Here is a 26,751-nt window from a genome sequence, read left to right as displayed (position 1 = left end):
TGAATTCAGGTTCGTTTATTGTTTTTGGCCACTAACAGTTTATCGTTACAAAGATCCTTTAAATGTGATTTTGGAAGAAACAAAGCAGTAGTGTTCAGGTGTGACCCTGCCCCCTCTCCTGTCTCCAACTGAGCAGAGGGCGGGGCCAGAGGAAAGATCATAACTGACACAAATTAAAGATTATTTTACCCTAAGCGACAACAAAGATGAAGGTGATGACGATGTGCAACTTCAACAAAATTAATTCAGTGTTTTCGTCAGAGCGAGACCTCCGCCCGCTCCCCGTGTCAGCTTGCACGCCAACAGGAAGTCATTACACATGCACGACAACAGCAGGCGCTGGTCCCATAGAGCCAATCAGAGTAAAGGTCAAAGGTCACACAGCAGCTCTCAGCAGGGAGGGGTTAAAACCAAGGGGTGGGGCTTCCAGCAGGTAAAATCCAACAAAATAAAAACAGTAGGAAGCGCAAACACACCCCGCCACAATAAAATCCTGGAAGTAAATGCTAAGCTCTCAGTCCACAGCCCGACTTGTTCAGGTGGGGGCGGGGCTTCAGGCTTCGGAGTCCAGGCCGTCGAGGGTGAGCTGGCTGCGGTGGGGGGAGTTGGGGCTGGGGGGGCTGCTGGGGTTGGAGCTGTTTGAGGGCGTCGAGTGTTTGGTGGAGTCAGAGTCAGGCTGAGGGATCAATACACAAGCATGATTACTGATCAAGACTGATGAGATATATATGTGAGTGAGTGAGTGAGTGAGTGAGTGAGTGAGTATGTGTGGTACCTCTCGGTCCACCTCCTCCGGGTCACAGATGCTGCGGGACGAAGCGCCTCCCCCAAAATCTAAGCCAATGAAATCACAGAGACAGGTGAGTTAGTGACAGTTCGTGTCGAGACTAGCGACATGAACACTCATGTGTTTACCTGAAGCTGTGCGTGTGATGTGCGTCTTGCTCCTCTGTTGCCGTGAGATACTGGAGAGGGGGCGGGGCTTATCTTTAATGCAGTCGTCCTGAGAAGAGGGCAGCACACTCTGCGGGCACACACACACACACACACACACACACACACACACAGATGAATAGAGTTTATTGATCCTTCTGGCATCCTCAGACTGATCGATCAGCTGGCAGAGGTACACAGCATGACCTGATGACATCATCGCTGACCATTCAGCTGATGAGCGAGTGTGAGGTCATCAAATCAATCAAGTGATTGCTGCATTCAGGTCATGTGACCTGGGCGCAGCCTGAGTGGAGGGGGGGAGACAGAAGCTGGCCTACCCTTCCCACAGAGGAGGTGGAGGGAGAGGAGGAGGAGGAAGGCTGAAGGAGGCTCTGCTGGGAGGAGGAAGAGGAGGCGTCTTTCTGCAAGAAGGCGCCAGCCGATGCCGACGTCATGTGATACACGTGCTCAAAGTTGGAGGGGGGAGAGATGAGGGTGTGACGGGAAGAAGAGGAGGAAGGGGAGGGAGACGGGGAGGAGGAGAGGGAGGCAACATCACCAACCTGAACACCAAGATGCAGACAAAGATGAGAAGGAGCAGGATGAAGTTGAAACAGGGGGAAGAGAGAAGAGAGGAGTCAGTGTGATGAAGGCAGGAGTCAGAGGAGTGGGGGGAGGAGACGGAGGAGAACATGCCGGCAGCAGAAGGAGGAGCAGGAGGAGTTACCAGAGGAAGGTCCATGAGGACCTGCATGCCGTCTCCTGGTCCCATGTGAGCCACGTGGTTAAAGTTGGTGGGGTTAGAAATCATCTTAGAGCGAAGCTCCGGATCCCTCAGCATCTCCCTGAGGAGACAACGACACCAGCACACAAGTGAGCACGCAGGTAAACATAACATGGGAAAACACCAGAAGTGACTAAAATCACCTCCTCTGCTGGAGTCGCTCCTCCTCGGGAACCTTGAAGAGGAACTTTCTCTTGCTGCGAGTTCGAACCATCAACTTCCTGCTGTGATCGGACGTCTCCGGGATGGTGAGATCGCCCTCTGAAAAGACATGGGTACAGAGACAGGTATGCACAGGTTAGCTTCAGCTGTGGGAGCGTTAGCGTCCACGTGATTCAGGTGTGCTCCTACCTGAGGAGGTGTTGCTAAAGTAAATCAGACGAGGAGGTTCTGAGCTCAGCAGGTTTAACGTTCCTTCAGCATTCAGAGGTCGAATCTGTAGATAGGTGCGCACACAGTCTTTCAGCCATCACTGCATTCTGAATGGGTGGTCTGACCTTCACTGAACTGTGATTGGTTACCTTGCGCAGGGAGATGGTTTGGACCCACTCAGTGGTGTGAATATCAAAGACATCAACCCCATACTCGCTGTAGACCGTCAGGTGAGATGAGTTAGAGCCTGTCACACAGAGAGACAGGTGAGAGACTATCCACTGCACCCGTTTCTACAATTACAAGAATCGTGCAACGTACAGAAAGCAAGAGGTGTGGCGGGCCACATGAGCTCCTGGGTCCGGGACCGACGTCCCTGTCCATCCACATAGACACCGAGCTGGCTGAAGCACAGCAGCAGATCGCTGGATCCGACCTCCAGTGCATGTAGAGCGTCCAGTTGCTGTTGCGCCAGGAAGGCCAGCGATGGGTCTGCCGGGCTCACCAGGCTTATAGGGGACGACTCCCCCTGCAAGGCCAGCAGAGCGAAGCCTGACGGGTAACCGATGCACAGCCGGTCCCTGAGCATCCCCAACCACTGAACCACACCTGGGGCCTGCACCTCCCACAGCTTCTTGTGGTGGGGCTTTGTCGGAGTGATCTCGTAGCACTGAACCTGGAAGCGGGACATAGAAACCGCAGCATTAGGATGGGCACCGGAGCAGAACCACAGGTCGCCTCCAGGTGAGCCCATACCACTGACCTGACGTTTGATGGCAGCCAGCAGGCAGGGGGGGCCTCCTGGGCGGAGAACACCGGCGGCCATAGCCTGGCAGCCTTTGGTGTCTGCCAGCTTGGCATCGAAGCTGGACTCCGCTCCCTCCAACACCCCCCAGGGGTGAAGGTGAACTTGACGGTTGCGACCGCAGAGGAGCGCAATGATCTTCTCCTTTGGGATCAATTCAATCTGAGAGATCTTCTTACTGTCTGCGGCTCTCACAATCACTGTAGAAAGAAAGGGAGGAGTTAAAGGAGGTTAGCACAATCAGTCACGTGGACAAAGTCTGTTCACTGGGCTCACCGTCTCTCGTGATTTCAACCACAAACAGTCCGTCTTCTGTTCCCAGGGCGATCCTCTCACGATCTGCACAGATGGGAAATGTTCTTATTAGAGCTGGGCGATAGAACGATAACAATGTATCGCGATATAACTTTTACTCGATAGAGAAATTAAGCTATCGCGATAGACCTCGCCGCTCTTGTCCTCTTAAAAAAAAAAAAAAAAAAAAAAAAAAAAAAGGTCAGCCAATCCAAATTAAGTAGCGCAGAGCCGAACCAATGACAGCCGCAGCGTCATGTCGCGTGACTTGTAACGTACAGCACAAGTGCCAAGCCGCACGTGTGTTTGTTTGGGAAGCAGCCAGCGGGTAATGGAGGAAATGAGTGTGCCGACTAGAAAAATCAACCGAGCGTGGCCGAAGAGAAAACAGATGATGGTTCCAACGCCGGAGAGATTGTCGAACGGAAGAGCCATAGAAGTTCCGTAGTGTGAAGGTATTTCGGCTATTTCAAGTCTGACAAAAAACAGAGTAGCGTGCACTGTAAATTGTGCCGAAAGCAAGTCTGGAAATACAATAAACTGGTGCATGCGTCACACTGTGCGCCACGTTATTGTTTCGGTGAAATGAATTTCTACAATACTGTTAATTCTACTCTCTGCAGTGTTTAAATGCTTACATATACACACAGTTACTGTCCGTCCACACATATGACTCGGTTCTGCTTCTATGCCCCAGCTTTGTTTACTTTTTCCCACCGAGGCTTCTAGACTTCTGATTGGCCAATATTTCTGCACGGTTAGGAATCTAGCGCCACCTGCTGCTTTGGCATGTTCATAGCAGCGTTTTCCTTCATTTCTGCCTTTATGTGTGGACGGGATTATTTTTTAAAACGAAAACGGAAAATCTCAGTTTTCAAAAATACCCGTGTACGTGTGGACGTAGCCTCAGTCTCTGACTGGAAGCGCTAATTCGTCATTCGGCTTTTGTCAGACTAAAGTAACCGTTAAAACTGTTTGAAAAGCTAAGCTATACAACAAGGAGAGATTGAGAATTTCCTTTTAGTTCTCAGTTTATTTGATATTGACAAAAGTTAGTCAGTTTTATCTGTTCTTCTGTAAAACAAACTAAGATTTGTTTTTAGAATTAATATTTTGTTTCTAAGTGGAATTGACAATTTAGTCTGTTTCGTTTGTTCTATTTTGAAACTTAAACGCTTTAGCGGCTGCCTTTTGTGTAGTGTGCAATATTTGCCTTTATTTATCTGAAAAAGTCTCATGTTCCTTAAGTACATCTACCCTGTTGAACTTATTATGGGAAATAAATATTTAAATAAAAACAAGCTGCTGATTATTTCACATTTTACTTGTGAGCAACGGCACATTTAAATCTTACAAATATAGTTATTTGGCTTATATCGTGATAGATATCGTTATCGCCTGAAATGAAAAAAACATATCGTGATATGAAAAAATCTCATATCGCCCAGCTCTAGTTCTTATTAACAAAATAATAAGAGAGATTAAATGGATACAAATCAAGTAATCAATAAGACTGAACATCGACAGGAAACTCAGCACAATCCATCAGTAGACCCTGAAAAAATTTCAGCCTACCATGGTCAACTGTCCTACACTTTTTCAGCAGAGCACTCGTTACTGACCGAGTACAGCGGCGGACAGCGTGGTCTTGATGATGGGTAGTGAGGCATCATAGGCCTCGTGCAGGACGTGGACCTGCTGGCTCTTCAGCAGGTTCTTGGTCAGGATGCTCTGCATACCTTCCAGGATCCGGACCCATTTTCTCTTCTCTACCTCGCTCTCTGCCAGGACAAGCAGAGACACTGAAGACAGCTGCGAGATCAGCTGCGATGATGTCACCTGACCACGACAACAAAAACAATCAGAACAGGACACGCACTGGTGCTCAGACACCAAATGTTTTAACAGTGATGGGGTCCTCCTACTCTGAAGATGCAGGGGATGTCCTTCCTGGTTGCGTGGATCACATCGGAAGCCAAAACCGAACTAACGGACAAATCCTCATCCCTGAAAAAGTGAGATGCAAGAGATAATTGCATATACAAAAATAATACTTGTCAGAAACTCCACACACAAAAAACCCCCCGCCAGCTTCACGCGACTGCCTAAATCTTCTCTAAACCAGCTAAATCTTTTCATTCTATTACAGTCTTCACAAAGGTATCAGAGTCGTCTCTGAACTACATGAACCTTATCAGGACTCACAAGCTGTCCTAACACTTAGGGCTACACAAACTTTCTTCAGACTTCGTCTCAGGACCTGGATTAACATGCCCACACGAACCTTCTCAGAAGTGTTCGCTCTCTGCGGTGTCACTTCCTGTTCCAACACAGTGATGTTTTTGTGTAGCCAATTTAATTAAAAACATATTCTTGTTTCACAGTGCACTTTCACTGCTATGCAGATGACACAGAGCTTTATCTATCCATGAAGCCAGATAATCCACACCAATTAGTTAAACTGCAGGAATGTCTTAAAGACAAAGACCTGGATGACCTCTAATTTTCTGCTTCTAAATTCAGATAAAATTGAGGTTATTGTACTTGGCCATCAAAATCTTAGAAATATGGTATCTAACCAGATTCTTACTCTGGATGACATTACCTTTGCCTCCAGTAATCCCGCCCCTGAGATAGTCAGGGGCGGGACCTCTCTGATTGGCCGTGGTCCAGTTGAAAGTGCAGGTGGAAGTGGGAGGTGAGTAGCTTGAATAAAGCGATATCAATTCATTAAATCCTGAATCGACTTTAAATATAACTGTGTTTTGCCAGAAAAGCCAGATTCTCAGATTAAAGCTCACAAAACCATTTCAACAACAACCAAACAGCAGATGAGAGCAGGTACACGGATTCCACACAAAGACGTAAACACAGAACGGACCGACGCATCAGAATCAACTTTGTCTTTCTCGGCTTTCTCACCCGACGGCCCGTAGACGGACACGCTGTCGGAGCTTAGCGGTTCTGATGCGTCCGGTCCGCGCTGTGATTACGTCTTTTTGCGCTGATTCTGAGCTGCAGGTTTTGTCTCTCTCCAAACAAAATTCACCGAGCCAGCAGCAAAAGAAGCAGCAAACTGCGCTTCACATTTGATCAATGTCGTCGTGAATTTTGCTGTTTTGCTTCCACGACTATTAAAATCAGACTTCATGCACAGCTAGCTCTCTCTCTCTCTCTCTCTGTACTTCAAGAACAGTTTCCCGTCTCCAATCTCTGTTTTCTGTATTATTCATTCACTTATTACCCACCAGTCTACCGTTGTTTACAGCGCTGTCAGCTGCTGTCTTTTTCTTTTCTTTTTTTCACTTAAATGACCTCGGAAAAGAAAGCCTATTTTTTCTGTTGTTCAATACTGAAGAAATTGAAACTTTATATGCAGAACATTGTAGAATATTTTTAAGGTTATCTGCTCTAAAAAGCCAGACCAGGAAAATCTCCTTCATGTTTTTCTGTGTTTTATTCTCAGTTACTTTCACACAAAGGCATCTGCTGTGATGTTCACAATTCTGATGAAGTCAGTACTGATAAATGATCAGAATTATAATATTTCTGACTGTCTGAGGCTAAGTTGAATCGAATCGGGACTTTGAAAACCGGAATCGAATGGATTATAGAAATCAGTGATGATACCCAGCCCTAGTGAGCAGCCTAGGCGCGACAGAAGTGGATGTAGCTGTAATAGGAAAAGAACTATTGCTGACTTTTCTGTTAAGTTAAGGCCTGATCCTTTTGCTTCTGAAATTCATATCCAGTGCTCTGACACGGTGTCAACAATCTTTGAATGCTGAAAAAGCACAGTGTATCCAGAAAAACACATTATATTATATCAATTATTATAAAATTTGTGTGCGCCTAACTTTTGTGCTGGTACGCCTAACTTTTTAAAGTTCGGCGTACCGGTACGCCCATGGCAAAAAGTTAGTCTAGAGCCCTGAGGACATGTCCTTCAATGCACATATTAAACAAAAATGTCAGACTGCTTTCTTCCATTTGCACAATATCTCTAAAATTAGAAATATCCTGTCTCAAGAGTGACACAAAAAAACTAGTTCATAGATTTATCATTTCTAGCATACTTGCTGTTCCTAGATAATTTAAAAGTAGAATGGGAGTCTTCAGTTTTCAGGCCTCTTTTCTGTGGAACCAGCTTCCAGTTTGGATTCGGAAGACAGATACTATCTGTACTTTTAAGATTAGGCTTCAAATTTTCCTTTTTGCTAAAGTTATAGTTAGGGCTGGACCAGGTGACCCTAAACCCTCCCTTAGTTAAGCTGCAATAGGTGTAGGCTGCTGGGGGATTCCCATGATGCACTGGGTGTTTTTTCTTGTCTCACTATGTGTTAATAGACCTCTCTGCACTGAATCATACTTGCTATTAATTTCTGGCTCTCTTCCACAGCATGTCTTGGTCCTGTCTTCCTCCCCTCGGTCAGGGAGGAGCAGGGAGAGGATTTCTTCCTGTTAAAAGGGAGTTTTTCCTTTCCCACTGTTGCCCAACCACTTGTACATACAGTGGGGCAAAAAAGTATTTAGTCAGCCACCGATTGTGCAAGTTCCCCCACTTAAAATGATGACAGAGGTCAGTAATTTGCACCAGAGGTACACTTCAACTGTGAGAGACAGAATGAAAAAAAAATCCATGAATTCACATGGTAGGATTTGTAAAGAATTTATTCATAAATCAGGGTGGAAAATAAGTATTTGGTCACCTCAAACAAGGAAAATCTCTGGCTCTCACAGACCTGTAACGTCTTCTGTAAGAAGCTTTTCTGTCCCCCACTCGTTACCTGTATGAATGGCACCTGTTTGAACTCATCATCTGTATAAAAGACACCTGTCCACAGCCTCAAACAGTCAGACTCCAAACTCCGCCATGGCCAAGACCAAAGAGCTTTCGAAGGACACCAGGAAAAGTATTGTAGACCTGCACCAGACTGGGAAGAGTGAATCTACAACAGGCAAGCAGCTTGGTGTGAAAAAATCAACTGTGGGAGCAATCATCAGAAAATGGAAGATATACAAGACCACTGATAATCTCCCTCAATCTGGGGCTCCACGCAAGATCTCATCCCGTGGGGTCAAAATGATCATGAGAACGGTGAGCAAAGATCCCAGAACCACACGGGGGGACCTGGTGAATGACCTGCAGAGAGCTGGGACCAAAGTAACAAAGGTCACCATCAGTAACACACTACAACGGCAGGGAATCAAATCCTGCAGTGCCAGACGTGTTCCGCTGCTGAAGCCAGTGCATGTCCAGGCCCGTCTGAAGTTTTCCAGAGAGCACATGGATGATACAGCAGAGGATTGTCATGTGGTCAGATGAAACCAAAGTAGAACTTTTTGGTATAAACTCAATTCGTCGTGTTTGGAGGAAGAAGAATACTGAGTTGCATCCCAAGAACACCATACCTACTGTGAAGCATGGGGGAAACATCATGCTATGGGGCTGTTTTTCTGCCAAGGGGACAGGACGACTGATCCGTGTTAAGGACAGAATGAATGGGGCCATGTATCGTGAGATTTTGAGCCAAAACCTCCTTCCATCAGTGAGAACTTTGAAGATGAAACGAGGCTGGGTCTTCCAACATGACAATGATCCAAAACACACCGCCCGGGCAACAAAGGAGTGGCTCCGTAAGAAGCATTTGAAAGTCCTGGAGTGGCCTAGCCAGTCTCCAGACCTCAACCCCATAGAAAATCTGTGGCGGGAGTTGAAAGTCCGTGTTGCTCGGCGACAGCCCCAAAACATCACTGCTCTCGAGAAGATCTGCATGGAGGAATGGGCCAAAATACCAGCTACTGTGTGTGCAAACCTGGTAAAGACCTATAGTAAACGTTTGACCTCTGTTATTGCCAACAAAGGTTATGTTACAAAGTATTGAGTTGTATTTTTGTTATTGACCAAATACTTATTTTCCACCCTGATTTACGAATAAATTCTTTACAAATCCTACCATGTGGATTCATGGATTTTTTTTTTTTTTTTTTCACATTCTGTCTCTCACAGTTGAAGTGTACCTCTGGTGCAAATTACTGACCTCTGTCATCATTTTAAGTGGGGGAACTTGCACAATCGGTGGCTGACTAAATACTTTTTTGCCCCACTGTAGGTGGTCATATGACTGTTGGGGTTTTCACTTATTATTGTAGGGTCTACCTTATAATATAAAGCACCATGAGGCGACCGTTGCTGTGATTTGGCACTGTATAAATAAAACTGAATTGAATTAGAAGAAACAAATTGTCACTAGGTGTGAATGTGCGAATGAAAGTGAGTGCGAATGGTTGTCTGTCCCTGTATGTTGGCCCTGCGACAGACTGGCGACCTGTCCAGGGTGTACCCCGCCTCTCGCCCTATGACAGCTGGGATAGGCTCCAGCGCCCCCCGCGACCCTGAAAAAGGATAAGCGGAAGCGAATGGATGGATGGATGGATGGATGAATTAGAAGAGCTGGAACTTGCTCCAGAGTCCAGGGATTTTTGTCAAAACAAGCAGACTCTTCAAAAGACCTCAAGTAGTGTTTTCATGTCCTGACAGAAGGTGACCAAACCGAATACCTGAGGTCGAGGACGAGACCGGCTGCCACCCCAGGCTGCGTGGACTTTCCCTCTGGGATGTCGTAGAGAAAGAGTTTACAGTCAGAGACCACGGCGAATGCTCGCTGCCAGCCCTTTTTCACCCCACTGGGCTTTGGAATCTGACGGAAACAAACTAGCTTGAGTATGTGGAGCTGCTACACAGTTACATCGTCAGTACCGTGTCAATGGACTCACCCTGACATAGCCCTTATATGCAGTGCCGATTCCCCTCTGGACGTCAATGCCCTGTGGCCTCTTGGCCTGCTCTGCTGGGATCGGGCAGACAAGAGGGGCGTGGTCTTTACAGGAAACGTGACAGATGAAGGAGCACACTGCAGAGACAGAGAGTCAGTCAGACACCTGTGACTGAACCAGAAGCAAAGGTGCTGTTAGCGCTGCGTACCTTCGCAGGCGTATCCCTGCCGGATTAGTCCCACCATCAGGGAGGTGCAGTGTGTGCACTGAGGCGGGCTGGAGAACGTCTTGATGCTCAGCTGGTGAGCTTTGGGCTGAAACACACACACACACACACACACACACAAAAATCTATTACAATTACTACAATCTGAGTGGCCCTGTGGAGTCATAGGACACCTGCGAGAACCTCAGGGTACCTTTGGTGTGGTCAGCGCTGTGCTCTGATAGATAGGCGAGGGGCTCGAAGGGACTGCTTTAATTTCCTGTGGACGCAAACGGGTCAATCAGTTAAACAAACCATAACATACAGGACACCTGTGCAAAGACTCATCTGTGACCAACCTCGTGTTCGGAGCTTGTGGAGGGTGATGGGGGCGTAGTGTCTGATTTTGCAGGGGTGGCATCTATGTCTGAAGGCTGCAGGTAAAAACCGTGACACAAAGATTATCAACACCTGATCAGATGAACTGTGACAACTACAAATGCACTATTGCAGTATTCATACAGCAGACACATGAAGTAGTACTGCAGTAATATGAGATTAAGAGGACTGATACTAAGCGATGCTTTTTTTTGTGTGTCGGCGGAGTTTATTCTGTGGATGGAGGTTTTTATAGTCAGTCGGATCAGCTGTGCAGGGCATTAATTTGACCCGAGTGGTTGTTGATGTCATTAGTACAAAGCTAGCAGCTATACTCGAGGTTGAAGGTGGCAGGTCACTGTCTGAAGAGGGGAGGGTAAACTTACTTCTTCCCAGAGAGCATACAGCAAGGAGGCAGAGCAAGCTGACATCTCAAAGTTACAAAGAGAAAGAAGCAAGATGAAGTTGAGTAAGTCAGCACTACACCTGAATGGCATCACTGTCCTGTGAGCTGCTGTGTGTGGGCTTGTTACTATGAATGGTAGGAAAGTCAGACAGGTAACTCACTCTGAAGGTGAGGTCTGGAGCTAGAGGAGACGTGTTGAAGTATTCAAAGATAGGGTCCTGGAAGTCCGGGAGCTTCAGACCTGCACAGACATATATGGTGAAGACACGCCCACAGACACCACTGGAACCTACCTGTCCTCTCAGACCCTAAAAATCATACACACATGGTCTGAGTAGTTTTGCCTAACCTTTGTCGGAACGTGAACGGGTCTCCTCCATCTCCTTTTTTAGGGTCTCCATCTGCTCCACCATTTCCTTGCTCCTTTCCTCCGTCTCCTTAAGCTTACTGTAGGCAGAGAGACATGGGTCAGATAGGTGAACACAGTACACAGATAAGATGACAGTCTGCCTTGGTATGACCTCTGACCTCTCCAGGTTGATGTTTGAGGCTTTGACTTTGCGCAGCTCCTCCTGGACCAGCTGTTTGGCTCTGATTTCAGCGTCCAGAGCCGACTGCAGCTCGAGGCGAGCAGACATGTCCAACTTCTGACTGCGGCGCACCTTCCACAGGGGGTCCTGGAGGGGGTGGAATCAGAGGGATAGGCACCTGTTTATTGTCACTGTACATCAAAGCTCAGAAAGCAAGAAATGGTGCAGTCGGACGATCAGAGCAGCCAATGAGGCTGTCCCCCAATTCAGGGTCTGCACACTTGAAGTACGCATTTTAAGTGCGGTTACGTCACCGCCACGCGACGGCGGCTGTCCCAATTCGAAGTGTACTTCAAATGCATACTCCAAATGCGCCGTCAATTTCCCCAAATATCAAGCGTGGTCCGGTGCACGCTTCGTGGTCCTATATATCCCACAATTCATAGCGCGACACACACGCACACACACGCACACACGCCATAATAATCTGACAATACTATAATATTGGCCATATTACATTTATATTGCCAGAGTGAGATGATGTTAGTCTCATGAACAACATTAACTAATTGTTATTTACTAACTAATCTTAAATGACTGTTCAGCACAGAAATGAAGCCCAACAATCATGCTTTACAGTCCTGTGGTCTCAGCCTCAGATACTCAACTAATCAGTGATGTCATGACAAAAATGAATGACCAACAAAACATTTTCTCCTTCACTTCTGTCAAACAATGCCGTTTGTAACGTTTCTCGCGGTTAGTATCATGGTTGCTAGGCAACCTGAACAGTGCAACGAAGGCTAGACCGTCCCATTTCACAAGCCTCTCACTTCCACACTTCTCGTACTTATAGTACGCACCGTACGTAGTACGCGTAGTGCGCGTACTTCAAGCATGCAGACCCTGAATTGGGACACAGCCAATGAGTGTTCAATCAGGTGAGGTGATGTCCAGACATGTGATACCACCGATGTAGCTGCTGGAAAATGTGACATTATCATATGACATCAAGATTTGACCATTTAAAGCCCTAAAGGATGCACTGCTTAAATTCCAGATGACTCTAAACCTTCAAAGATAACAGAAGAGTACCTGAAGTGTAGTACCTGACCCCCCAGGTGCCTACTCGAGGTACTCAGTGAGTAAAAACTAATGTGTAGACCGAGTACTGACTCAAGTACAGAGTAAACTACTCCCTGAAGTACAGACTGTGACACCACCTTAGACTAAAGCTTCGTCTCCACTCTGTCCCCACCAGACCTTGAACCCTCACCCTGTCCTGACCCTGGATTCATCTCGAGAGGTCACTGTAGACACCAACTCTCTTTGTAACCTCCTCATCTATGCTTCTGCTTGACCTCTGACCTCTCCAGGCTTCTGTGTGATCCACTCTATGACTTCGTCACAGCTGTCAGGAACCCGCACTGGGAAAGCCTCACTGCGTTCTAATATCAATGGTACACATGCAAGCCAATAGCCATGCAAGCATCTTTAAGCTCGCCCAGAAAGTGATTTTTGACTGGCTGGAAATCGTGACCAGCTCACTCACCCTCCTGTCTCCACCAATGGGAGGCCAGGGCTTCTTAGGGGGAGTGGCCACTCCTGATTCCGTCTAAGACAGCAGGTTTGAAAGGAAAAAAAACCCCCAAACAAAATCAACACACAGATACAGACAGTACTACAGTCTGAAGAAGGTGGAGGACATTCCTGGATTTCTTTCACAATAAAAGCCACTAAGTTAAAACATAACTGAAGGGATAAAACATTTCTGAGTATTTGTAACATAAATTTTAAAAAAAATTTCTGCTATGACTGAGTGATGTCTGAACACACCTGTGACAGGCGGAGGCTTCAACAGGTCGCTTCAGGTGAAGTCCCGTGTGTGTGTGTGTGTTTGTGTGTGTGTTAGTGTTACCAGAGGTCTGGTTCCCAAGCTGGAGCTGCGTAGAGTTTCCAGCTCCTCCGTCATCTTGGTGGCTAGAGCCTGCAGATAACCTCGAGCATCCTTCTCGTCGCTGACCCTGAACACAGTGTACCACATGTCCTTAAAAATGTGTCGCTGAACCCGCGGCGGTGTCCAAGCAGCTCACGTGACTCACCACTGGATGATCTCTGCGATCTGAGCCTCCCAGTGAGCCACGCTCTCCTTCTTGGACGCCAGGTCCTGCAGCTCGTCTTCTAGTTGCCTATTCTGAGCCGTCAGGTTATCCACGAACGAGCACAGCTGGACACAACCACAACGAGAGCAGTATTACACAGCGGTGCTCCTAGTACTACAAAGTGTGCAGTAACAGTACTACAGGAGTATCACCTTGTCGGTCTCTGTCGTCAGTTTTCGGTTTTCTTCTGTCAGCAGGTTCTTCTCTCGCTCATGTTTCTTCTTGAGAGCAGTGAGAGCTTCTTCCATCTCGACTTGCCTGAGAGGGCACACACACACACTGGGTCAGCATGGATCTGGCCATGACTCACCTGTACCTGCCAGTAAACCCAGTTCAGGACTCACCTGTCCCTCTTGGCCTTGTCTAGCTTGTCTCGGAGCTGCAGCAACTCCTTGTTGGCGGTGAGCTGCGCCCCCTCAGACTCCTGCAAGTCTTTGCAGAGGTTTTTTATCTCAGAGGAGTGGGCCGAGTCCCTCCTCAGGAGCTCCTCCTCGTAGAACAGCACCTTCTTGTCCAGCTCTGCCTTTAGATGGGATAGTTCCTGCTGAAACTCCGCCCCTCCTGCTGCTACTCCACGGCCCTGCTGAGACTAGGATCAGAACAACTTCTGCATGACTGTGAGGACCGGTTCAGCCAGGGTTTGGCTTAACCCAGGCTCAAATTGGGATTGTGTGGTCATGATGGGTGTAAAGGGGTGTGTGTGTGTGTGTGTGTGTGACCTCTGACCTTTAGACTCTGCAGCTCCGCCTCCAGCTGTTTGGAGTAAACCTCGCTGTGCTCCCTCAGCTTCCTCTCCTTTGATGCCTCTGTCTGCGCCTCATCCAGCTGAGCCTCCAGCTAACACACAAACAAAAGGCTTTTTGCGGGTCGGTGGAGCTTACTGAGACTCAGACCTACTGAGATGGAAGCTCTGCGGGGGACCTAACATGGTGTGCACGTGGAGTGCACAGCAGAGCTGCGTTACAGCACATAAACATGAACATGTGTCTGCAGTGACGAAGACGCCACACCTCACAGTCCCGTCATAAACATTGAATATCAGAGACATCAATCACTGCTCAGGCTGAGCTGATGGGTGATGATGTCGGACTAGTGCTGCTCAAAATGAGTCTTATTTTCCTGCTTTTGCATTAAATTCTTATCATCCTCATGAGGTTCTTCATAACCACACCTGCAACACAGGTGTGCATGCTGTGGAACCAGCTGTCGACCCACCATCACCTCCCCCTCCACTCAGTGTCAGCAGATGGTTGGTGAATAGGGAAGTCACACAGCTTTTAGGTTTATATGACTTTTACACCCTGCTAACAAGAAGTGATGTCATTAGCAGTGGTTAGTGATTCATTCGCCTCCTTTCCTGTAACCCTGATTCACTCTCTGCAGATTAATTCCTTTGAGCTCATTCGGGTGTTTCCCACGTCACTGAATCTTTCCTGCCATTTTACTGAAGTCTGCACTTTATATGACATGTTTGGCCAATCAGAGCACAGCACCATCACTCAGGGTTGATCTGAACTGTGTATGTATGCTGCCTATGGAATCTGACATTAATATGACCTGAAATAATTTCTGAAAACCCCAAAGCTTCCAGTTCCTGCTGCTCAAGAGAACAAAGAGGAACAGCCTCCAACAGTCAGCGCGAACAGAAGGTGTGGTCAGAACACACCTTCAGACAGCGAGAGCGTCCCTCCATTAACCCAGAACCCGAACACTTTATGAAGGAGCCGTCGTAATTCATCTTATGATCTGACCAAACCTTTTAGACCTGTCTTGTCTCTGACATGTGCTCACGGCGCTTTAAACGCTTGGTTCCTTCTCGTTTTACATAAAAGTGTTCTTTGATTGACCAACGGCTTCCTGCTTATTACAGGAGTCTGTCTCCCTCTGCTGGTGAGCACGAGGAGGTGCACCTCAGGACTGATGGTGCACCTCCCGTTCTTTTCAGTTTGACTCTGGAATTCAACTTAGAAAGTCAGAAAACAAACTCTTAATCTGTAGAGCTGTACTGCTAACCACATAAGAGAACAGTATCATGCTGCACTGTTGGCGATACCCAGACGGCTCTACCTCACTTGTGAACCAAAAACAAATCCTCTTTTTCCTGCTTTGTCTGTCTCTCTCAGGCTCATCTTCAGACCTCTTACACTTCTGTTCCTGACTCCCTGTCATCAGGACATGTGCCCAATCATCATCACTGACAAATTACTTAAAGCGACCAACTGAAAACCCGACAGACGCTCCCTAACCCTCCATAACGAGGGTGAATGCTAACAGAGGAGACTTTCGTCTCTAAGGTTTTAATCACAAAATGGTCATTGCTGATGCTCTGCAGCCATCCTCACTCACCTCCTTACGGCTCTTCTCCATCTTACGGATCTCCTGCCTCGTGCCGTCCATCTTCTGCAGCAGCGCCTCCATCTCCTCTTCCTTGTCACGGAGCTGGCGGGTCAGGCGCTGCTTTGAGGAGCGCAGCTCAGCCATCCTCTCTGACAACTCAGAGAACTCCTGCAGCGCCAGCTTCCTCTGCGAGTGCGCCTCCTTCAACTCCTTCGTCTGACTCCTCAGGCGTTCCAGGGCGTCAGCCAACTGCTGCTCAGAGGGTGTGGGGTTTATTAGCTTGGGAATACATGACTATTAAGCCCCTTTTCATTAGTAACTACTCGGATTGACTTGCCACAGTTTAAAGGGTTTTCTGTAAGGTACCGTTTTAGTACCTGCTCACCCAGGGTTCCAAGCCATTTGAGCAGGTACTAAAATGTGACGTCGTCACACTGCATGCCACTGATTGGCTGGTCGGTAGCGTCACTCGATGAATCATAAGAGCATCTTGTTCACAAAAATCAAAACTGCCATTTTTGAAACCATGGCAATGAGGGAAATGGCTACAAAAACAGTCCGACGAGTTTGACGAAAAGCCACAGGTATGTTGTCACTTGGATGTCCACCTTTGTTGTAGCGTTCTGCATAGCAATTAAGTCGCGGGACGCTCAAACATGTTGCTATGACAACAACCACTCACATCAGTTAGTGCTGGATTGTAATGGAAAACGAGTTGATCAGAGTAGGTACTAATGGAAAAGGGGCTTTATTCTGAAAAACAGCTCCACCTGCGGCCAGATCCGCGTACCTTGTGAACCTCATCCTTCTCCTGTCGCAGGCTTTTCACCTGCTTCTCCATGCTCCTCAGTTTGGAGGCGGAGCTTTCATAGTCCTGTCTGAGAGAGACCGCCTCTTCCAGCTGGTGCTCCAGCCTGTCAGAGTCTGAGATTACAGGGGCAGGGTTTATTTTAATAAATAAAAAGTGTGACATTACTTTAATAACTTTATTTAAACTGATTTTTCTGCAGTACTGTCTCATTGGCTCCAACGTATTAATAAACATGTGTCTGTATGACATTAAACACGAGCTCGGGCGGAGCACAGAAACTTGAAATATTTAAGGTTTTCTGCGAGTGGCGCTGTTAAACAAACCTAACAGGAAATAAAGTTTCAGATGTCATTATTCAGTTCTTTTATTGATGAACTCCGTGCCTGCAGACTGCAGACCATATCAGGTGCTACCACCCCAACTGTGTCTGTTACCACGGAAACATCCTCTGACCTGCCAGCTTCTTCTTGAGTCGTTCAATCTCCTCATTGAGCTTCTTGATCTCTTTGTCTCGACTCAGAGTTCCTCCTCGAGCTGGAGCCTGCAGGGCCTGAGTCGACTCTGTGGGAGGACAGACGCAGTGAGGTCACAGCGAGTACTGCAGGAATACTGATCGAGTCCTACAGAGTACTGCTGGAGTCCAGCAGTGTACTGTGGGAGTACTGCTGGAGTCCGCCTCCTCCTTACCCTGCAGTTTGCGGTTCAGTTCCTGTTTCTCCTGCTCCAGTCGACGAATCCTCTTCTCAAAAACCTCCACCTCCTCCCCTCCTGTTCCACCATCTGTTTCGATCTGGACACGCAACCACGCCCTGCTGACAGAGCTGCGGTCGGAGAAGCAGCTGTCGGTGGTGTAGGTGAAGCCAACGAAGGGGAGGTGCTGCCCTGTAAAACCAGTGTGAGACACTGGAGGTCCAATGTCCTGTAGAGAGAAGACCTGTCAGCATGAAGGACTGTGCGGACAAGAAGGGCCACTGGAAAACCTGTGGTCTCAGAGTCACCTGGAGTCTCGGGGACTCTCAGAGACTCTTAGGCCCCAGACTCAGTCTGACTGCCTTGTGACTCCAGGTGACTCTGAGACTGATGGAGTCTCAGAGCAGTCAAATTGATGGAAGGCCATTTCACACAGGGAGCAGCACATACTGTACTGCCCTCTGCAAAGCACAGTGAAAGCACTCTGGCGGGGAGAAGTCCCACATGCCACGGTCAAAGTTCAACTGGGTTGAATAAAATTTACGTAACTCGCTCCAGCTAGTGGTGATCCCACTACATGCTGCTTCCTATGTAAAACGGTCTTGAGGATAGAAAGACGGTCCTCACCGGGTTCTTCAGGACATCATCATCTACGTCAAAGTTTGAGGTGTCGGTGGGTGAGGACACCTCGGGGATGTAGGGGGCCCCGGTGGACCGGATGTTGTCCCAGTCGATGCCGTTGAAGAAAGGGTGGCTTTTAAAATCAGAGATCCCATTAAGTCCAAGGCGACGATCCCTGGAACAGAGCAAGCCCTGGATCAGATCCTTGGCATCTTCAGACACATCGGTCACATGGGAAGGGAACTGGAAACGCTCCTGGAAACAGCAAAAGAAAAGACAAGGATACGTTCAGAGGAAGAGTCAGGAAACTGGACAAAAAGGCGAGCGTGCGCTGAGGGACGAGCTCTGATTCAAAACAGGAAGTGGGACGAGAGCCTGGAGACAGACTTGTAACCTGGAAACAGCAGCACAGCACGGGCAGGACAAGAGTAATCCAATTACAGAGCACAGTATCATTACCCTGACAGAGTGTAATCTGATTACTGTAACAGCTAGTGTCTTTATTTATTCTGAAAGACAGTCCAAATACTCTGGCAGATAGAACAGTCCATGGTTCTGACCTCATGATTCATGATCTTGCCATAGGTTTCAACCAGCGACTCAGCGTAGAACGGTGTCTCGCCATACAGCATCTCATACATGCACACACCCAGCGACCACCAGTCACACTCTGGGCCGTAGCGGCCCATCCCGTCCTCCATCGCCTGCAGGATCTCTGGGGAGATGTAGTCTGGCGTGCCAACTGCCACCGAGGACTGAACCTATAGTGAAACATTGGGATGGACCGAGGTTACAAAAGGTCATCCAGAAAAGGTCAAAGGTGAACTTAAGCTCAAGTAACAGAACTAAACAAGCTTAATTAAGCTATTGAAGTTCCTGAATTAAGACCAGCACTAAGATTACCAGGGTTAACCTTAAACTAGACTAACGAGAGCACTGTTAGCTTCAAAGAGGCGATGGGAGCGTGACAGTTACCGTGCCGTCCTCCATCATGCGGAGACAGGATCCGAAGTCTGCGAGGCGAATATGGCCGTTGACGTCGAGCAGGACGTTGTCGGGTTTGATGTCTCTGAAAGACGAAAAACATATTCAGCTAGTCATCGTCACCTTCATCCCAGACAGGTAACATGGTCAGCTGATGCCGCAGCAGGATCTGATTAACCACACACAGTATAAAGATGGGTGGCGCTACTGTGCTGTGAACCCATTGGTCCTTTTCAGATGAGTGTTTTTGCTGTCACCATTTTGAGTTTTGAAGCTGGCGGTGACGAGGGGCTGTCTCTGAAATCACACACTCACTGTGACAACCTCCACATGGTCATTTCTAAAACATATGACCAGGCGTACCAAACGGGATGTGCGTCCATGTTTTATCTGACTCCGATCACGTGATGCACCTTAAAGCGCCATCGTTTCACTGTGTGTGAATAAAGATGTGTGAGACTGAACAGCAGCAGGTTAAAGTTCAGCCATCTCAGGAAGGAAAAGACCAGCTGAGCAGGAAGGAACTACATTTCCCAGAGGACACTGCAGCAGGAAAAGCACACTTCCTGGATACAGAGGCACATACCTTTGGTAGGGCCAGTACAACTTAAGAGTACAGTGTGAAGTACAGGCAGTGCAGTTTGCAGTACTCCGAGTACCTGTGTATGTAGTGCTGCTGATGGATGGAGTGGATGGCGAGTACCATCTCAGCCACGTAGAACTTGGCCATATCCTCAGGAAGTCGATCCTCAAACTTACTGAGCAGCGTCAGCAGGTCACCACCCACGTAGTAATCCATCACCAAGTACTGCAGTACAGGTACACACAGAGGAGTTAAAGATAGTACCAGTACCAGTCCCAGTCCCACAGGGGACAGCAGCTAGTACTCACCAAATAGTTGTCATCCTGGAAGGCGTAGTGCAGGTTGGTGATCCACTGACTGTCTCCTTTCACCAGGACGTCACGCTCTTCACGGAAACATGCCGTCTGCACTCACAGCATACCAACACGTCAATAACATGCCCACAGCACACTAAGGTCACAACAGCCCATTACATGATCATGAAGAGGAGCCCACCTCTGCTCGTTTTAGCATCTCCCACTTATTGAGGATCTTCATAGCATAAACTTGCTCCGTGTGCTTCATCTTCACCACGGCAACCTGACAGAGAGAGAGGGGGCGAGAAACATGAACACACAGGTAAACACAAACACCTGCAGCACTATGCGCCAAGGGTCCAGAATGATGCCATGTCAAATTTGTGTGCCTCCCACAGGTGTATCACCTGTGCAGTGTTGCTGCTATGGTCTCCATGGTGACCGGGTGTGTATCTTTAACATCACTTGCTGAGCTGGTCTGAGCACATGACATAGAACCCCACCCACACAGCTCACCTGGACTTACCTGAGGACAGGTGTGTCACAACCATGCCTGCCCGGTGCTTTGGGACATACCTGAGGACAGGTGTGTGTTTATGTCCCGAGGCAGCAGGCAGGTGTGGTAGTGTCACACCTGTCCTCTGGTATGAGAAGAACGCACACACAGAAACAGACACACGCTGACAGCGGCTGCTGAGGACACTCGCTCTGCTTTACACATTACCCAAAAGATCCTAGAGAGGACGCTTAGTGCAGATCTCAAACACCAAAGGACTACAAATACCACAGTACTGTGTGGGTTCTGATATGTGTGCACGTCTTCACTGCATGTCTCATGGGAAACTGCATCCATGCTGTAAAGAACTGAATTGCTCTGTCCCCTCGTACCACGATTATGTCAAACTTCTTGTCTTCATAACAAATAAGACCCCACCAACCCGTCTCTGTTCACATTAAACAGAACTTAAATATTTCAGCCAATTAGGGCTGTGCGATATGACCAAAATCTCATATCCCGATATAATACATCTATCGTCCCGATAACAATATAAATCACAAAACTGTAACATTTTCTGTAAATTCTGTGAATCTCTGGCAGCTTGACTTGCGTGAAGTGTTTCCAGCTGGGCGTTGTGTTTTAACAGATGCCTGAAACTATACATTTTTAGTCATAAGTTGTAACGGCCGCCGTTTTCTTTGTGATTATTTATTTCACAGCGTGCTGCGGGGAAAAGCCTGTTCTAACGTTTGAGTCTGACGGCTCTTTTTTTGCTTCTCATCCGTAAATACTCTGCATACTCTTTCACGTGATTCAGTTTATTTTGAAAAGTCTCAACAGGATCTTGAGCTTTATTGTGAAAGGTTTATGTGGAAAATAAACAAGTGGACGGCGGAGCCACGCGATGGTTTTACCATCATTGTTGCTAACGACAACGCATAAAAACAGGCGCTTGTCCGTCCGTAGTGTGGTTATATTAAATATAAGAGAAAGAGAGAACTTTAAGAAATTAATATAGCCACTACAGTGACCAACAAAACAGTGAAAAAACATTGCCGTAAACAGTTTATTTTGCGACACCACGAAACAAACGACAGCGTAAAATGAAACGATAGACGTTTTTATATCGTCATCTGATATATGTCGTTATATCGAATAGCCCTGCAGACAATCACATCGTGGTGTGCTGCAGGACGTTTAATATGAGATCTCCATCAGCGTCCACGATGATCTTCAGATTATCCTGGATTATCATCTCCACCCTGGATTATTTCTGGGCCACAGGCTCAGGTAAGGAGAGGAGGGCGGGGCTGTATCCAGTTTTAGGACGGAGACGACCTCCAAGCCTACAGTGCGAGGAGCCTTGCGACCAATCAGGTTACAGAAACAGGGTCACAGTTTCTCTCTGCTGACTTGTTTTTTTGCCATTTGTTTGTCAAACCAACAACAAACACATGACATGACTTGTATTTGTTCGGTTACCCTGCCTCTGATGATGTCACAGGTGGTGGAGTTAATGCCTGCGACATTAACTGAAATTGAGTTTTGTTTCAGGGATTGGTCATCGCGCCGTCTCCTCCTCCATCAAGTTTGTGTTCCTAACAGCTTCCCGTTCACTTCCTGTATTTGCCTGGAATCTGAGCCCTTCCCGTTTTCCCTCAGACTGCAGAGGAGGATGGGCGGAGCCTCCTCCAAGCCACTGCGACACAGTGTGGCGTCTCAAACACACAATCAGGACAGGAAATCCCAGTGCTAAGGTGCTTTACAAAGTAAGAGTGTATTTATTCTATCTACACATGAATACATCGTGTTTCCTTTTCGTCACCTTTAGTCGCCTGACAAGTCACAGGTCATCAGGAAGTCTTACCTCTCCAAAAGCTCCTCGTCCAATCACCTTCAGGATCTCGAAGTCGTCTTTGTGCAGCCGCATGTCCTTCACCGTGGTTGTGAATGGCTTCACTGGAACACACAGAAGAGCTGGGGTAATGTCACACGCACGCAGAGGTCCACACTAACCCAATCTCATACAGGTAATGTTCTGTTGTTGACTTCTTACCAGATCAAATCACAATGGTAACAGAGGCTGAAGCCCTCACCTGGTCAAGAGCAGGTTATATTCAGAGTTTAAAGCAGAAGCGGTCCTCTGATTCTTTTATGTGCATCAGTGTGCAGCTTGTTCCTGAGAGCAGTGCATGAACCTAGAGCGGCTCAGACTGAACGTTCATGTGCTGATGCAGCAAATATTTAAATCTTTTTCTACTTGATTCTACTTAACTCTGATCTGCTACAAACACAGGACACCAGGAATGTTCAACCAATCACATTCATCCACTCTGATCTCAGTCATCAGTCTGTGTGACAGGAAATGTTACCGTTTGTGTTTCAGACACGAATGTGCAGTCGTTGCTTTAAAAACAAAGACAAAATCATTAACTGCCATTCAACTTGTATTTTCCTGCTCTGTGCCACAAATGACCAGATTAACCAGTTTCACCTCTCAGATTATTCACAGATTTTTTGGTTCTTTACAGATTTTTACTTGACAGCATCTCTGTAAAAGAGGAGTCACATGAGAGGTGAAATGTCCCTTTAAATTGCTCAGATGCTATCAGCTCTGCCCCTTTCACGTGAACTCGCAGGTTAAACCCTGAGTTAACTCAGCGAGATGATAACCAGGTTTGTGTGACCTCTGACCCTGATTGCTGACGTTAGGTTAAACGCAATATTCCTTCTAATTTTTCACGTGTCTGAGCGAACACACAAAGTAAAAATAACTTGAACTCCAATTTTGAAAACAACTTCTTTTTTTTTGCTCTGACTTGTATTATGAGTCTGTAGTCTGGGAGAGAGTCCTGTAACTCTTTGTCTGCAAAATACAGAATGACCAATGTTGGCAATTAATTCAATAGTTACTTCTTCAAAAAAGTAACTGAGTTTTGCAAACAAAGTTTTTTGCAGCTGTTTACCTAAAAATGCAGCCAAGGCGTTTTTTAAAATAAACATTTAAAACTATTTACAGAACAATCAGGTGTTCTGCATCAAATTTGATGCCACACAAATTATTTGTGCCTCTCCAAAAAATTATTTCTGTCCACTATGAGATAAAGGAGAACAACAGCCTGATATCTGCAGGCCTGACAACAGCAGATGTATCACTCCTGTAACATCTGTAACACTCAGTAGTCGCCTCATTGTTCTGACACACACAACAGAACTATTGACTACACTACACACTAACTACACAAGATTTGCGCTAAACGTCGCAAATCTCTCACATCTCAAAACACCGCCGCAACACCTAAAACTTCCCTCTTCCTAAACAACTAAATGCCATGTTGCCATATCATTTTTTGATTGGTCCACATAGTACATTTGCTCACAGGCGGAGAGCGCTTTCGAGCGTTTTCCCTATAAAATGCCGTTTTTACAGTTTCTTCCCGCAATAAATATAAACAATGATCGTATTAAGGAAAAAACAAACATTGCATATATTTTTATCATAACTCTGGTTTTACGTGACCTATCAACACAATTTAAAAACTGGTATTAAGTCCACATTTTTCCCGTCAATTGTTCCATCTGTCCTGCTCACATCTCCAATGGTTGTACACGTTGTCATTATCGTGGCTTCACTCCACATCAGCCACGCCGCTTTGCTAGCTAAAACACCGGTGTTGGCACATAAGAACGCTGCCATAGTCTGTCAACGACGTTGATTAGCTGCGTATATACGAATGTGAATCGCATCATTGGCTGGACTATGATGCGATTAATCCCATACCGGAGCAGCCAGTCACTTACTGACTAACACTGCATAACAGAATTGTTAAAGTATTTATTTTAATTTCAATTCAGGTTAGATTTTTTTTGTGCGCAGAGACCGTGCCAGCAGTGTGCAATTGCGCATGCGCGCAGTTTAGAGGGAACATTGGTTAAACGTGTCCTGATAACAGAACGACCCGAGTCGTGAGTTAGAGGCATTAGTACCCTGCATGCTGTCAGCTCCTCATCATTTATTCATCTGATCTGAGATCAGATTTATCTGGGTCACTCACATTTACTCTCATAGAAACCAGAATAGAAACACAGCAGAGGAGCTGAGCTGGTTTCAATTCTTCCTCAGAGCCCTGACTTAACGTTTGCAAACACTTTCGGTCTGACTGATGTCACTGCTGTGACATCAAAGGCTGAGGGCTGAGAAAGAGCACAGAATAATTCACCACGTCATGGCGGCATTACGGTTTCCATGTCTACGAGTCTGCTGCCGTCCGACTGATGGAGACATGTCTGCAGAGTGGCCGTGACTGCTGGTCCTGTTTTAGTTCTGCAGCAGGTGGAGAACTTTGTCACTGATCAATAACGGATGGAAGCCAGTTATTGATTAGCGATAAAGTGGTTTGTCATACATTATTAATGGAAGACAAATGAAGTGAGTGCATCCTCTCCTGTCCCCGCCCTCTTAGGTGAGGGCCTGAGTCTAAGAACCTTGTGATTGCTCAGAGACACTGACAGGTGTGAGCGATGCTGTCTGAAGCAATTATGGATTACTTTAAAGCATGGGTGGGGAACTCCAGGCCTTGAGGGCCGGTGTCCTGCAGGTTTTAGATATCACCCTGGGTCAACACACCTGAATCACATGATTAGTTCATTACCAGGCCCCTGGAGAACTTCAAGACATGTTGAGGAGGTAATTTAACCATTTAAAACAGCTGTGTTGGATCAAGGACACATCTAAAACCTGCAGGACACTGGCCCTCAAGGCCTAGAGTTCCCCACCCTGATCTAAAGGAGATGGTATCAGATCAATAACACACCTCAGTCAAGTTATGAAATCATGTTTAGGTGATCACTGCCTTCATAATCTTCATCACCGACTGTCCTGATCAGCTTCCTGCTTATTTGTATCAAACCTTCCTGTAAACATCACCTGAACACCGTCTGTCATTGATCACCCATGACCTGATCGGTCTTACTCATCACTGACATCATCGGCGCATGCAGTTGGCCTTCACAGCGGCTCCAACTCAGAGCAGAATTGCAAATTGAAACCAGGTCACAGAAACCAGGACAGGAACAGGCTGAACCAGGCCAAACTGGGCCAGAGTGTTTCAGCTGCACAGAAGCTGGAAGCTGATTCAAGACCAGCTGATCGATTACACTATCACTGAATGATATTAGCCACATGCAGTCACCATGGAAACACTAACAGTCTACATGGGACCCACAACCAGGGCAGGAAGGCGGAGCCTGAAAAAGCAAGGATTATCCTAGTGTTCATCCTGACTCAACTTTAAACCTAATCACCTCGATTATTGATTGTATATCATGTGACCACGTCAGACCACGAGAGACCCGGAGACGCCGTTTAAGCCTTCAGAATCCTCTTTCAAGGAGCTCCACAAACCTGGAGCTGAGCTCAGGGGAGAGAGCCTTCAGACACCTGTGAGGTGAATCTGTCTCTGACCCCTCAAGCACCCTGGATCGACCCCACGTACACCTGAAACTACCTGAAGCGTGCTACACCTGGATCTCCTTGATTGACCTTTGACCTTCAGTAGGCCAGCTCCAGTCTGCTGAACCTGACCCCCACCCACCCGGGTCTTACCCCACTCCAGGAAGTCGGTGACGTGCTTCTCCCTCTTGAGCGGGGACTGGGAGCACTCTGTGTAGAAGCAGAGCAGCAGGTCTAGCAGCGCCTCCACGTTCAGGCAGCCGGCCGCCCGCTGCTCCAGCAGCAGCTCCTCCAGTCGCTTCAACCGCTCCTGCGCCGACATCCTGCTGTCGGTCCCCGCCGGACTCTCCAGGATGCTCCGCCGGGCCCGCGTCGCTCAGTCCGGGTGTATCCGCCGCCGAGGCTCCGCTTCCTGCCTAGCTGCTAGCCGTTAGCCGTTAGCTCCAGGAGAAGCTTCCCGACATTTTGAGCCGCGGGGTTCGGAGCGTCGCCGAGAGTCCTCCGGTCACCGTGGGTCACCGTCGGTCAGCAGCCTGCGGGCCTGCCTCTGTCCGCCCTCCTCCGGCTCTAATCCGGTAAATCTGCTCTTTCCTCTCAGGATCAGGACGTCGGGCGGACCGTCGACTCTCAGGTCGGCCGCCGCTGCTCCATGTCCGCCGCTCGGTTTGTCGGACCGGGGCTGGCTCCGGGGGCGACTGCGCAGGGGTCAGAATGTCCGAGTTCTCCGTGGGAGTGGGGGAGAGCGTCACGGGATCACGGCCGGTTTGAGGAGAGTTCGAGGCGGCTGCCGGTGTGGCGGAGCGCTGGGAATATGGCTGAATCCAGGACG

At 47.5% G+C, this 26,751-nt stretch overlaps 1 protein-coding gene across 2 annotated transcripts; it reads right to left on the bottom strand.

Annotated features, from left to right (window-relative positions):
* On the bottom strand, positions 1-26,751 carry cdc42bpb (CDC42 binding protein kinase beta (DMPK-like)). Of its 2 annotated transcripts, XM_085432798.1 has the most exons (39): positions 26,076-26,751; positions 22,338-22,429; positions 20,171-20,254; positions 19,984-20,079; positions 19,752-19,900; positions 19,084-19,177; positions 18,669-18,869; positions 18,115-18,363; positions 17,485-17,716; positions 17,251-17,358; positions 16,777-16,910; positions 15,996-16,238; positions 14,376-14,486; positions 13,994-14,238; positions 13,802-13,907; positions 13,590-13,714; positions 13,406-13,511; positions 13,040-13,102; positions 11,486-11,634; positions 11,307-11,404; positions 11,119-11,198; positions 10,533-10,607; positions 10,388-10,453; positions 10,177-10,282; positions 9,969-10,105; positions 9,753-9,892; positions 5,117-5,198; positions 4,814-5,030; positions 3,174-3,236; positions 2,856-3,097; positions 2,414-2,768; positions 2,242-2,339; positions 2,072-2,156; positions 1,864-1,981; positions 1,664-1,781; positions 1,275-1,499; positions 916-1,024; positions 776-834; positions 1-676 (listed from the first exon to the last, which is right to left on the bottom strand). In XM_085432798.1, exons 1-39 carry the CDS (start codon positions 26,242-26,244, stop codon positions 554-556), a joined length of 5,352 nt encoding a protein of 1,783 aa, XP_085288924.1. In that variant the 5' UTR covers positions 26,245-26,751; the 3' UTR covers positions 1-553. The 2 variants fall into 2 exon arrangements, with proteins under 2 accessions (XP_085288924.1, XP_085288925.1); XM_085432799.1 differs by lacking the exon at positions 13,040-13,102.

This window comes from Copadichromis virginalis, linkage group LG15, assembly GCF_057382275.1.
Source record: "Copadichromis virginalis isolate Kocher_CV1m ecotype Utaka linkage group LG15, C_Virginalis_male_GT1.1, whole genome shotgun sequence".
Lineage (NCBI taxonomy): Eukaryota > Metazoa > Chordata > Actinopteri > Cichliformes > Cichlidae > Copadichromis > Copadichromis virginalis.
The sequence above is the reverse complement of the archived record's forward strand: the minus strand, read 5'-3'. Positions and strand labels throughout refer to the sequence as shown.